This window comes from Ambystoma mexicanum, chromosome 12, assembly GCF_040938575.1.
Source record: "Ambystoma mexicanum isolate Mex_15411 chromosome 12, UKY_AmexF1_1, whole genome shotgun sequence".
Classification (NCBI taxonomy): Eukaryota; Metazoa; Chordata; class Amphibia; order Caudata; family Ambystomatidae; genus Ambystoma; species Ambystoma mexicanum.
Window position 1 is genome coordinate 398,123,429 of NC_090936.1, and position 12,292 is coordinate 398,135,720.

Below are 12,292 nucleotides of genomic sequence, written 5' to 3' on the forward strand. Positions count from 1 at the left end.
CTGGTGGATGGATGTATGCCGCCAAATGGTTAAAGTCCAGTTGACGGCTGATCTTTTTATTTCTGCCAAGTGTTGTTTGAGACCCGTTAGCTCCTGGTGATGTTCTGCTGGTATTGTCCTATGTAGCCTAGAGTGGCTTATTATAGCACCATCTCTACTCATCCCTATGTTGTGAGGAGAGTGACTTTGTGTCAGTCACCAAAAGACCTCTCTGGATTTCCAGTGCTGTCAGTTATGTTGGCCTAATCTCTTGGCTATAGCTTATAACAGGAGTGATAACTTTTTTTTTTCTCTGAATAGTTAAAAGCAACTTCTGTTCCTCTCTCTGAGCTCGGCCCTGATTGGTAACCAGTTATGTTCCTAGGAGTAATCCTGTAGGCTGGACGCACAGGTGGAAGTTTAATGCAAGTCTTGTTATGGCGTACCACTAGTTCATTTGTTTTTCACTGTGAGTACCTTTAGTTCAAAAGCTCACAAAAAGCATCCTGAGGGTGTAGTATGGAATCAGTTCAGCTTGGATCAGGCACGGCACATTTTCCAAGTCGCGCCCGGGCTGAAACAAACTCCCGCGCATCGGTGGCTCTGCAGCCAGCACATTACTGACTTTGCAAACACATTTCTTTAGTTATCAGCGGCAGAACCGTTCTTATGTGTGGTGAGATATTTCCAACTGAAAGACACCACTTCGCATCAGTTATCTTGCAAATCCTTGAGAGTTAAAGCGTCTAGCACAGTAAAGATCCCTTTTAAATAATTATCTATAAGCATGTCTGCTAGGGCGACATGAAAAACATGAAACGTTTTTAAATACAAAGTTTGCTTTTATGTCGATGGTCAAATATTTTTAGCATAATTCATAACAATGAGATGGGAGTCTGTAACAACGAATCTCCATACCTAATGAAGGTAATTATACAACTTATTGTTTACTGTGTGTCTTAAAGTGCTAAACGTACAGTGTTGTTAAATAGATTTTTCAGGCTTCCATTATTTTGCATTCTGCGAGTTATAGTTTTTCATTCAAGCTATGATTTTTTTTGGCTGAACATGTTTCTATAAGGACTTACATGTTGGCGTGTTGCTTTACCATGCAATGTTTGTTTTTTACTAGTAAACCCCATAAAACACTATTATTGTAGGCCTTGAAATCCAAAACTTAAATATTTGTACCGTGTCAAGTTTGGAAGGTATGTGATCAAGTGTCTATACTACAGAGTGGGTTAAATTTGCTGCTTCATTGGTTAACCAAAGTGTGTCATCCTGTGCCAATAATTTAATCTCACTCTAATTTAAGCATTGGGGTCCTTATAAGTGATTCAGTGCACACTATCTGAAAAATGATCCCACTATAAAGGGGCAGATTTAATACTTTTAGTGACAAAATAGTGTACACTTGAGCTCCTCTGTTAGTGGCCCCCAATGCTGGAACCTAGAAATTCATTATTGCTGAACTGGCCCTCCCTCAGTCCCATACCACTTGATTTGGCAGGCAGGTACATAGCCTCACAAACCAGCTATAGCACTAGAGATTCTAGTATAGTGGCCTAACTGCGGCTCGACCAGCATTCATTTTCTCCCCCTATTGCTGCTAGTCACAGAGGTTGCTAGAGCCATGCAGAGAACTGCCCCACAGGAAAATGAGTCAAACACTCTTCTGGGCCCTGTCATGCTATGTGAACGTGCCTTTGTAGCACACTGTCTGCCATTCCCACAGGTTCTAGGAGCTTTAGGATCTGCAAGAGGTAGGGTAGGGGAATAATGCGCTAGCAGGAGGGAGAAGGGCAAAGTTACTTTGTTACAATGTTCATGTTGTCAGATCTGAAAAGAGGTTCTCTCTGTGCGGTGTACGTGTTAGATATTTTGTGAGCCGTCTCGATCATGGTGGGTAATGAGGGCTCCAGGTTGCTAAGGTATTGTTTGTGTAGTTGCCTGTGGATCTATCTGAGTACTGCATAAGGAGTGTGGGGAGATGTGTTTGTGTATCTGTGGTGGCTTAGTTTGGATATTAAGATAATTTAGTGCAGAACTGTGCCTACGGATGGTGTATGTTCCATTATGTAGCGGTGGCAAGGTTGTCCAACTCCAGGCCTAAAGGGCCGGAAACATGTCAGATTTTCAAGATACCCCTCATTAATATTCATGAGATACATTTACATACAATGATTCTAAATGTTTGCACATTTATTTGCATGAATATTAATGAGGGATGTCCTGAAAACCCATCAAGATTCCGGCCCCTAGGCCTGGAGTTGGACATCCCTAAGCCTGTGTTATTTCAGTGGACAGGTTTTGTGTCGAAATGTTTTGTCAGTTAGGGTGGGAACGATTTTGAAGACGATTATTGTTACCATATCTTTATCGAATTTGATTCTGCCAAATCTGGTTGCATTAACATACAATGCTAGCAAGGGAATTTAGGGCTTTCAAAGTGCACTTTATGAAGCTGCGGCTTCCATTTGCTTTTGCCGGCCACTCACCCCAGAGTCAAGGACCCCAAGAGCAATCGACTAGTGGAGCAACTCACAAGGGGGTAAAGGACCAGAAAAGAGTGACTCACTGGAGCAGCCAAGAACCAGTGGCAGTGGATCAGAGCAGCCAAGGACAAGAGGGACAACTGACCAGAGAACTTTGCTTTTACCTTAGTTTTACTTAAATGCATTATTTGTCGTAATATTTAGGGTACTCCTTAGTGCCAGCTATAAACCAAAACTATTGCACTGGAGCACAGCCAGGAGGGAGATGAAATGAGATGAGGGACAATCATCTTGAGGGTTTTGTATGCTTATTTACCCACCCTTAAACTGTCCCTGGCTTTGTTAATCCATATGGCCATTCCCACCCAATATCTGCCTGTCTCCACCCAAAACTCATCATCCTGAAATCTCTTTAAGCTGGCTCTATCAAGCAGTAAGATCAAACGCTGGCCTGTCAGTGTCATGTCTTAATAGTCATCTACGAGTTAGTGCATGGCTTAATTACAGGCGGAAATGTGCTACTGGTGTAATAACAATGCTTTAACCAGGTGTGCTTTCAGCCACTTGCTCGATATCCGATCCTTGAGCTGAGGTCCTGTTTAAGCAAGCACTGCCAAAGTCAACCGTTTTGACTTGTGTATAAGTATTAGGCACATGCCAGGCCCGTTTATCATATGCCTGGGTAATCAGACCATGTCCATTATCCAGCTGTTGCCATCTTATAGCCAGTTGGCACCATTATTGCAGTGCCTGGGTCATGCCTATGCTATGCCTATACAAAATCAAACATGGTTATCTTTCCCAATGCTTTTATTCAGTTGAAGGGGCTGCAGCCAGACGAGTGATGGCAATTATAAAATGCACTGAGTTTTAAGTATGGGTATGTGTGTGCCCAAAATATTTAATTCCTGTTTTGCTCAATTACTGTTGTTTCTAAATAAAATGACGTAATAAGAGAAAAGGATACAAAAATGATTTAAAAGAACATTTAAGTGTCATCTGTCATACTGTACTATCAATGTAGGAACATTTAATTTGTCTTACTGCCACTGTTCAGAGACCTTTGCTATTCTTATTTAATGCCAATCACAACATGTTTATGTTATGCTTGTAATTGTGTGCGTTAGTGTAGAAATGGCTCACAGATAACACAAATAAACATGTTCTGGAATAGTATCTTGTTTCATTTGCATGCATAGTATGATCAAAGTTTCTTTTTATTGTTTGGATATTTCTGTCAGGGATGAATCTAGCACGATTTGTTATTCCCGGCAACGTCTAATCTAGCCACATTGCGACACGTGGCCAGTGACAACTGCAAACCAAAGGTGAAGCCATGTTCTACCCCATCCTGTCCCATCTTGGCCCTGCCCTAACGCCCCCTGTCTCCTCCCGCATTTCCACTCTCTCCTTTTTGGATGGCACTTGTGCTACAGTACCACAGGTTCCTTTTCTCCACTTCCCTCACTGTCTGGAAGTGGCAGTGATTTCGGCCAGGGCGACATCACTTCCCATTGAGGGGGGGTTGCCTTTTTTTTCTGCGCCTTGGACCCCACCTCTTTTGCTTTAGAAGTGTGTCAGGTGCGTCTGTGTCAGGATTTGTCAACGGTCAGTATTGGGAAAGCCCATGTCTTTGCTTCAGGGGCAGTCCCTTTTATTGTCTGAAGAGTGGGCAAGGTGTCTGCGTCTGTCTCTATTCACTGGGGGGAGGAGGGGTGTCTGTCTTGTCTGTCCCTTGGACCTCGTTCCTTCACTATATGAAGAGTGATAGTGAGGTGACTGGCCGAGAGCAAATCACAATGGTATAATTCCCCCCAAAATGTAATTGTTTTCCAAACAACTTGGGATTCAGCTCTCATGTGACATGAAGGTGTGTATTAGCGTCCAGAGCTGATATGCTACTTCAAAACACTATAGGAGTAGAGGGTATCCCTACAAAATATCCCCACCAAAAATATCACCATACATATGGCCGTTTGTCTCGCCATAGGCAATATTTTTGGGGAGGATTATTTTGTGGGAGCGGGGGTTGCGGGGTGTCCCCCGCACATTTCAAAATAATGCAGGGGTTGCTGGGGTGTCCCCCGCAGGGGCCATGGGTCAATATCGCCGCAAAAATCTGGCGATATTTTTGTATCGCAATATTTTTGAGGGGATATTAACACATGGAACCGAGTAGAGAGAATAGGAATGCACGTCAGTTGGGTTGGGAGAGACGGGGGTCTCACAGACAGGGCTGGCCTTAGGGCAGTCACCCGGCACAACCTGCCCTAAGGCCGGCCCTGTCTGTGAGACCCCTGTCTCATTACTGGTTCATTGTGGGGCAGTGCACATGGTTCAGCTCTGCAGGGACTCGCCCAGATCGAGATTTAAATGCACCCCAATATCACGTATTACAGCGAGAGCAGAAGGCCATTTCCGCGGACTTAGCATCATTGTTATGGAGATACTTAGGGGGCCAGAAGCTCTTCTTCCTTTCTGCAAGGTCCTGTTTTTGGTTCCTCTAATTTAATTAAGAGAAGAAGCCATCCTGGGATGGCTGGGCAACAACTGAAGACATGTTTGAGCAAATAGACGACATAAATTGGACATGCAAAAAAGCAAAGTTCAAAAGCTGCTTTGGGATGCTCACATGTGGGAAATACCTCATCAATTGTGAATGTTTTAATATGTTTATTTGCAGCCCCTTCGTTTGTTCTCGTTGTAGATGACTGAACTAAGAAAAATTATGTTCTCATAAAACATCAAGGTTGAGCCTTGAGAAAGTGCTTGAATGTGTGAAACATGTCAGCTGATAACTGTTTATTTGGAACAAGCAACTCACAGAAAGTGAGATTGTTAATAAATACTATTTAAGAGAGCAATTGGGAACTTTCAGCCTAGCCTATCACCGTCCTGAGAATTTCATGTCAGTGTGGTTTATGCATGCCGTCTTACTCCTCTATCATGTTGTCACCTTTTTTCTGACATCGTGAGAAAAATCAAGGGAGTGAATTTACAACGAGGAAGTTTGGTATCAAGTCCTGATTTCTCCTGGAAGGTACTTCACACGTCTCCAAGTCCTCTTGGTATCGTTTAACCATTTGCCAAAACGCGCATGGTTTAAAGGGGCCCTGCGCTGGCATTAAGTTCTATGTAATGAGTGAAACTATTCATGCCTTGGTTCTAGCAAATAAGCGGCATAACTTCAAGGGTAGCTCAGGGGCAACATGCTTGTCTTGGAAGCAAGGCAATGCAGCACAACACAAGTTCGAATCCTGACCCCTTAGAAACTGGCATTATAAATGAACAATAAAATCAATAAAAATGGATGTTAGAATGCTTTGCCAAACTTTTACCCATTCCAGAGATTTAAGGAGCTTGATGAAGATATACCTGCATGTGATTGATAAAACACTAAAAGAAGTTGATAGCTTCTCTGACGACCTACCCCTGTCTGACAGATAACTGTTCACTGCCCTCCTTATTGGTGCGTGATTAAGAAGGTGGGGTGCATGGTCAGTGCCACAAGAGGTTTTATGTTGTAGATGCAATGGGTCCTGAGGAAGCACAAGGCAGCTTCCTGCTCGCGCTTACCTCCGACTTCAGAAGTTGTATGTTTTTCCACTGGACTTTCTAACAGCCACCTAGAGAGGAGCTGTGCAGATGGAGAGTGGCGATAATGTTTTTGTTCCAATGGTATTGCTGTTTAGCGGAAGATAGAGGGGGCAAAAATGATAAAAAGCTGTTTATGCCACTATGGATTATTCATATTAATGAAATATGCATGAATAACATTGTCTCAGTAGATGGGCATTTAGGAAACATGGCAGACACTGGCAAATATTTGATTTATGTTCTTTTGGTCTTGACTGTTCCGGCCAAAATTTGATTTCTCGACGCATTTCTTTTTCTCCTTAGGTCCCACCATCAGCACAACATCAGGGCCGTAAGGAACAAGCTCACCATGTCTTCGGTTGCAGCTTATTATAGAGGCAAGACCGTCCTCATTACAGGTGCCACTGGTTTCATGGGAAAGGTACTGCTGGAGAAGCTGCTGCGCGCCAGCCCTGATGTAGAGGCCATCTTCATCCTTGCTCGGCCCAAGGCTGGACAATCTATTCAGGAAAGGATGACAGACATTTTGAATTGCAAGGTAAGATCATGTCCTTCTTAGTCCCAGTGCAAAGAGCTTTATCTTTTGGAACTGGCCCTATGAATAAGACTTTTACATGACGCAAATTTGCTTTTTGTGATTTGACTGTTGTATTAGCTACTCCCGAAGCGTACATTACTTGAAAGCCACTCTTATAAAAGAACTGTTCTATGCAACTTTGGTGGCGACACAATTAAGGCAAGCAATGTTGCCACAAAGTGTGCCAAGCAGTATATTCCTTGGAGACATAAACATGTGCCTGTATGTGCCAAGGCTGGCATGTTTGCACTTCCTTAATATTGATGGGTACATGCCAATCCATCCAAGGATAACATAACAAGGTAGTCTCAACAGAAGATGATTTCATGTAGCTGTTCAGATTAAAATATGCCAAAGGAATTGCACCCATAATACAGACATGTAATTAGCGAGATCAGCCATTGGTGGCTTTGTTGGAAAATATAGCACATACCAGTGTTCATTTGGTTGTGTAGGCCTGGGGGTACACTTATATAACATTAAGTTTCAAATGGGTGCTAGCGCTACTGCTAAAAATAAGGTATCTTGTAAGTTGTGGTATTTGTAACCTGAGCCAACAGAATCCAAGTGTGCAACCAGCAGCATACTCATTTAAATTGGGTGACTCTACTTTTCTTGGCATCCATGAGGCAGCAATCTCCACCGGCTTGGGCTTCCTAGTCAGAAACATATGAAAGATGTGCCTATGTGTAATTCAAGTAGTCAAAAACCATAGATGTCAATGTGCCAACCAATATGTCTACAAAGGAGTGCTTCCTTACAGTAGCATCCACTTCGAAACGCGTGCTCACTATAGGGTCAATTGGGATACTAATGTTGTGCATCTTGATCTACGAGGGTTGGACCACACCAATAGCCAATAGTAGCTCGAATGTACTGTGTCCCAGACTCGCAAGGATCATGGAAACAGCAAGCATAGGTTATGCCTAGTCTGGGCTACATGTTATGCAATCGTCCTCTGCCCAGATCAGTTCTTTGGCCAAGCATGATGCCAGATCAATGTGAGGCTTAAAGAAGAGACGCCTCTGGCCTAGGTAGTGTATATGTGTAGTATTATTAGTGCATGCAAAATGCACTGCCATTGAAAAGGATGCCTGCTCCACCATGATGAGTACAGATAGAAATAATTTCCATCTGGAGAGAATGCATGCTAGATAATGGGTACCAGAGGGGTAAGCCACGTGATTTCTAGTGATACTGAATGGTCATTCGTAATCAGTCGATCACATGCATTTATGGTGTAATAGCATTTTTTTTCTCCAAATAATGACAAATGAGACTCCAGTGGTTGATCTCAAATTGCAACAGTCTGTGTCTATACCGTGCCTTCAGTGGGGGCACTTCTTCAGGACTCTCTGATTTATGCAGGGTTCTGGTGTCTGCAACATCAGCCATGGGTGCTAGAGGAGGTGCAGAGCAACACCTGTTTCTGAAGACACCAGACCTTACATCAGGCTGACTTATTTCCCCAGAGATATCAGCACCTTGTATCAAATCTCAGTCCAAAACATGAGTAAAATGGTGAAGTTTAGAACAACCACTGGACTCTTAATGTATATGTTTATTTTTTAATCAAAATATTCTTTCACTTTAAGTTTACCTGATCGACTGATTACAGATGGCCATTCTAAAAGCCACCTCTCTGGCTTCTGTGGCCCCTACTGTCTATGGTATCCAGTAATATTATCCCCATATATATGGTCACCATACATAATGTTGCCGGGAAAAGGTTGTGGTGACATTATGGTGACCATATATATGGAGTTAAGGGGAGCAGGGGTTGCAGGGGTGTGCCCTGCTCCCCTTGGAAAATAAAAAGGTTTTGGGACTTTTTTGTCAGGCGACATTTTTGCAGGGACATTAACACATGGAACCCAGTCTTCTGAGTAGACCATCTAAACTGCTGCCATTTCTACCCAAGATCAAAATGCTCTTGTGTAGCTTCTCGTGAAATTGCAGACCACACCTCTGGAAGATTACTCTTGTTTGTCATTTACATATGTTGATAAAAAAAACAACAACACTAGCCTCTAAAGTGCGCAGACCACTGGTGATAAGTAGTGACCTATGGTTCCAGACACTGCCCTGTATGAATGAGCTGACCTGTGAGAAAAGCGCCTCACTGATCCCTGCCAAGTCCCCAAAACACCCTTACATTAAAACAGGATAATTTCTATCGAAGGTCACTGGTGGGTCAGGAATACCTCCCAATACTCCTGTCTGGGCACATGCCAAGGCTGCACACGACACGGCTCCCCCTGATCAATCCATTGTTCAGTTTAGTATGTTGGTCCTTCTACTCCTCTTCTCTCCTCTTCAATGAGTAAAAGGAGATTCAGGCACAACTCTCTTGACCCTTACCCTGATGTTTTGAGGACCTCTCTCGTGTGTCTCTCACCCATTCATGTCTCTTCCATTTACCATACTTTTCCTAACTTTCACTATCTACTTATGACCCCATTTGACCAACACTTCTCGTCCCGTCCATAGTCTTGGACCACCTCTGACATACAGACCCTCAAAACAAACATGCACCATGCACTACAATGCTGGCACAAATGATAGCCCTCTACCCTTCTCTTAGCCTACAAAGAAGTCCTTGCTGGCCGCACCTCTAAAAAAGGACTATTTTCCAACTTCACAATGTAACCTTCACCCATCTCAATCCCACCTGCAAACTTTCATCTATCCTCCAAGCTTCCCTGCACCTCCCAAGCCAATATCCATCACCTCCTCCCTTTCTGCTAAGTACTTTGCTCACTAATTTCCCTCTAAAATCTCTACAATTCATGACACAGCCCTCCTCTCTCTCCCTCATCAACCCGCATCTGTCCACCACATCCCCTCTACCTTTTCTACTCTTAACTACTTCTCCCTTGTCTCTCCTTTTGAATTAGCACCTATGCTTTGCAGCCTCAACCCACCTTGTGCTCCTGTTTACCCTTTTTCTCCCTAAATGGTGAAAGACTCAGTCTCCATTGTTTGCCGTTATCTCTCTGAGCTCTTTAACCTCTCTACCTCTGATGGGCTCTTCCCTGCCTCCTTCAGATCTGCAACTATCTTACCCCTATTGAAGAAACGGTCTACTCGCCCAAAAGTCCCAGAAAACGATTGCCCAGTTTCTCTCTGTCCCCATCACTTAAAGGTCCTTGAGCATGTGGTTTTCTACTGGATCACTAAGTACCGTAGGGATAGTGGCCTTGGAGTTCCACTTCAGTCTGGCTTCCACAGTAGACACCCCACCAAGACTAGACGCATGCATGTTGCCAACTTTCTGTTTCTCTCCAAACTCTTTTCTATAATCATTCTTTTAGATCTCTCTGCTATTGTTGACACTGCCAGCCACTCCTCTCCCCATTTCAGTATACAGTACTTTGGGTTAGGAACATCTGCTCTTGCCCGGATTGCTTCCTACCTGCAAGGTATCCTTTAAAATCTCTTTTAACTTGAAAACCACTGACCCCACCCCTCTCCCTCTGAGTCCCTCAAGGATTGGTCCTAGGACCTCTGCACTTCAACCTCTATACCTCTGCCTGGAGAAGAAGGATCTCATCCTTTGGCTCTCACTATCTTTTTGCTGATGGGATCCACATATGGTTTGCCTTTCCTCCCTTCACCCCAGCCATCTCAGAACGGTTTACTAACTGTTCCACTGCAATTCGTCACTGGGTACCTCTTTACTGTCTCATGCTGAACTCTTAAAGGTACCTCTTTGCTGTTTCATGCTGAACTCTAAAAGAACTGGCGTCATTTTTCTCCCAGCCTCCAATGCCATCCTTCCCCTCCCCTCTCCTTTCCTGCCTGATCTTCTTGCTCTCTTGCCTAAGGCTTGCAATTCTGTGGCCACCTTTGAACAATTTATTTCTACCACTGGCTCTGCTGTTCGTGTAAACCGTCTCAAAATGTGGGAAATCTATAATTTTCTTACTAACCTCGAAAAACTCTCATCTCCATTGTTGTGCTCAGCACATTTGACTACTGCTCAAGTCTACTCATTGGCCTTCCTCTCTCCGCCTTCCTCCCTCTAGACAGTCCTCAACATTGCTTCCCGCTCTCTGTGCAACCTGCCCAGATTCTACCCCACTTGTACCAACCGCTATCTTTTCATGTTCCTTCTCCTAGCCTACAAAACTATCAATGGTCTTGCTCCTGAGTACCTGTCTAATTGTATGTCAGTTTACTCACCATTTTGTTCCCACCAATCCTACCCTGCCCTCGATCTCACTGTCCTAAACCCTACTTGAGCCGCCACTCGCTTCCGCTCTTTCCCCCTACTCGGACTGCGCCACTGAAATCAACTGCCCATCACAATTAAATCCAACCAAACTGGAGCTCTTCAAGGTTCAGCTTAAACCTCACTTAATTGCTAAAGAGGAGATTACCCTGCCCTCTCCCCATCCTCCCTATCTTACTCCTCCACTTCAGTGACGCTTCATAATGTAATTTTGTATATTGACATAGTATACCTCTTTAATTTAAAGCACTTGCCGTCGTGGTATGTGTGTGGGGGGTCGATGTAATGTTAGCTTTATAAGTCACCAGTTTTCTTACATACATTTCTTTTCTGTTTGTTTTGCCCCTAGTTACATGACACACTTCTTTACACCCTCATATACTGGCCGCTCACTAAAAACTATTCTCACCTTTGCGCTATTGTACAGGCACCCTTTAAGGGAATGCCTCTGCCATCTGTAAATGTGATACTGTAAGTCATTTCAGATCGAAAAGTGAAATTCCTATTTTTCAAATAAATACAAATACAAAGCAAGCATTGGCAATTCCGACAGTTTTGGCTTTTGTGTAGGCATCGCAAAGGCCCTTGCCAGGCACTGCCAAAGTGCTATTAACTGGACATAGATGGTAGCAGCTGCAAAATGGGGCAAGTACCTTACCATCTAATACAAGTGCCTGGCAAATGTCTAATCCCTACACACTAACAAAACTATTGGATTTGTCAATGCTTGCTTTTAACGGGACTTCATTGAAGGACATGCATAGTGTTTATAAATCGTGTGGCTTAAGGCAGCTCTCGTTAAGACATTTGTATTGCATCCATAGTGCGTTTTATAGCTCCAATTAAGTCATTAACTCTGAGAAGATTGTTTTGAGAAAACACTGGCAGGCACTTCCAGTGCAAAGGGTTGAGGGTAACACTTCATTAAAGTGAGCTCAAAGAATTCCCATGAAGAAGTGTTTTGCGCGGGGAGGGAAGGATGTTGGTGGGAATGGCCATAGGGATTAGCATGGTCATGGGCAGGGAACGGATGAACAAATAACCAAACAACACAATCAAGATTTGTGTCCCTCCTCATACGCCATTTCTCCCTATCTGTACTCTACTTAAATAGCTTGGCCTTATAGGTGGCTCTGGCACATAGCCCAAACTAAAAAGATACAATAAGGAAGGAGAGTTAGGGATTTAACTGGATGGGAGTGTGCATCTTTCTAAATCAAGCCTTGCCCCTGACCTCCCCCGCCCCTGTCTCGAGTACAACAGGCATCATGGTCACAGGGGGCATCTAGATGATGTGACTTCAGGGGGTGCACGCTGGGCATACGTTGCAATGGCCCACCAGCAATCCGTCTACTCACTGCAAGAATTTGCAGGGGCCTGGGTAGCATACACTGTGCCACATCGGCTTGC

The 12,292-nt window shown here is 43.8% G+C and overlaps 1 protein-coding gene across 2 annotated transcripts in view; it reads left to right on the forward strand.

The window, feature by feature from the left end:
• Positions 1-12,292, forward strand: part of FAR2 (fatty acyl-CoA reductase 2) — a 549,695-nt gene that overhangs the window by 172,763 nt on the left and 364,640 nt on the right. For both annotated transcript variants that reach the window (XM_069628526.1, XM_069628527.1), the window contains exon 2: positions 6,375-6,609. In XM_069628526.1, the coding sequence (XP_069484627.1) occupies positions 6,421-6,609 (189 nt within the window). In that variant the 5' untranslated portion in view covers positions 6,375-6,420. The remainder of the gene's footprint in view (positions 1-6,374; positions 6,610-12,292) is intronic.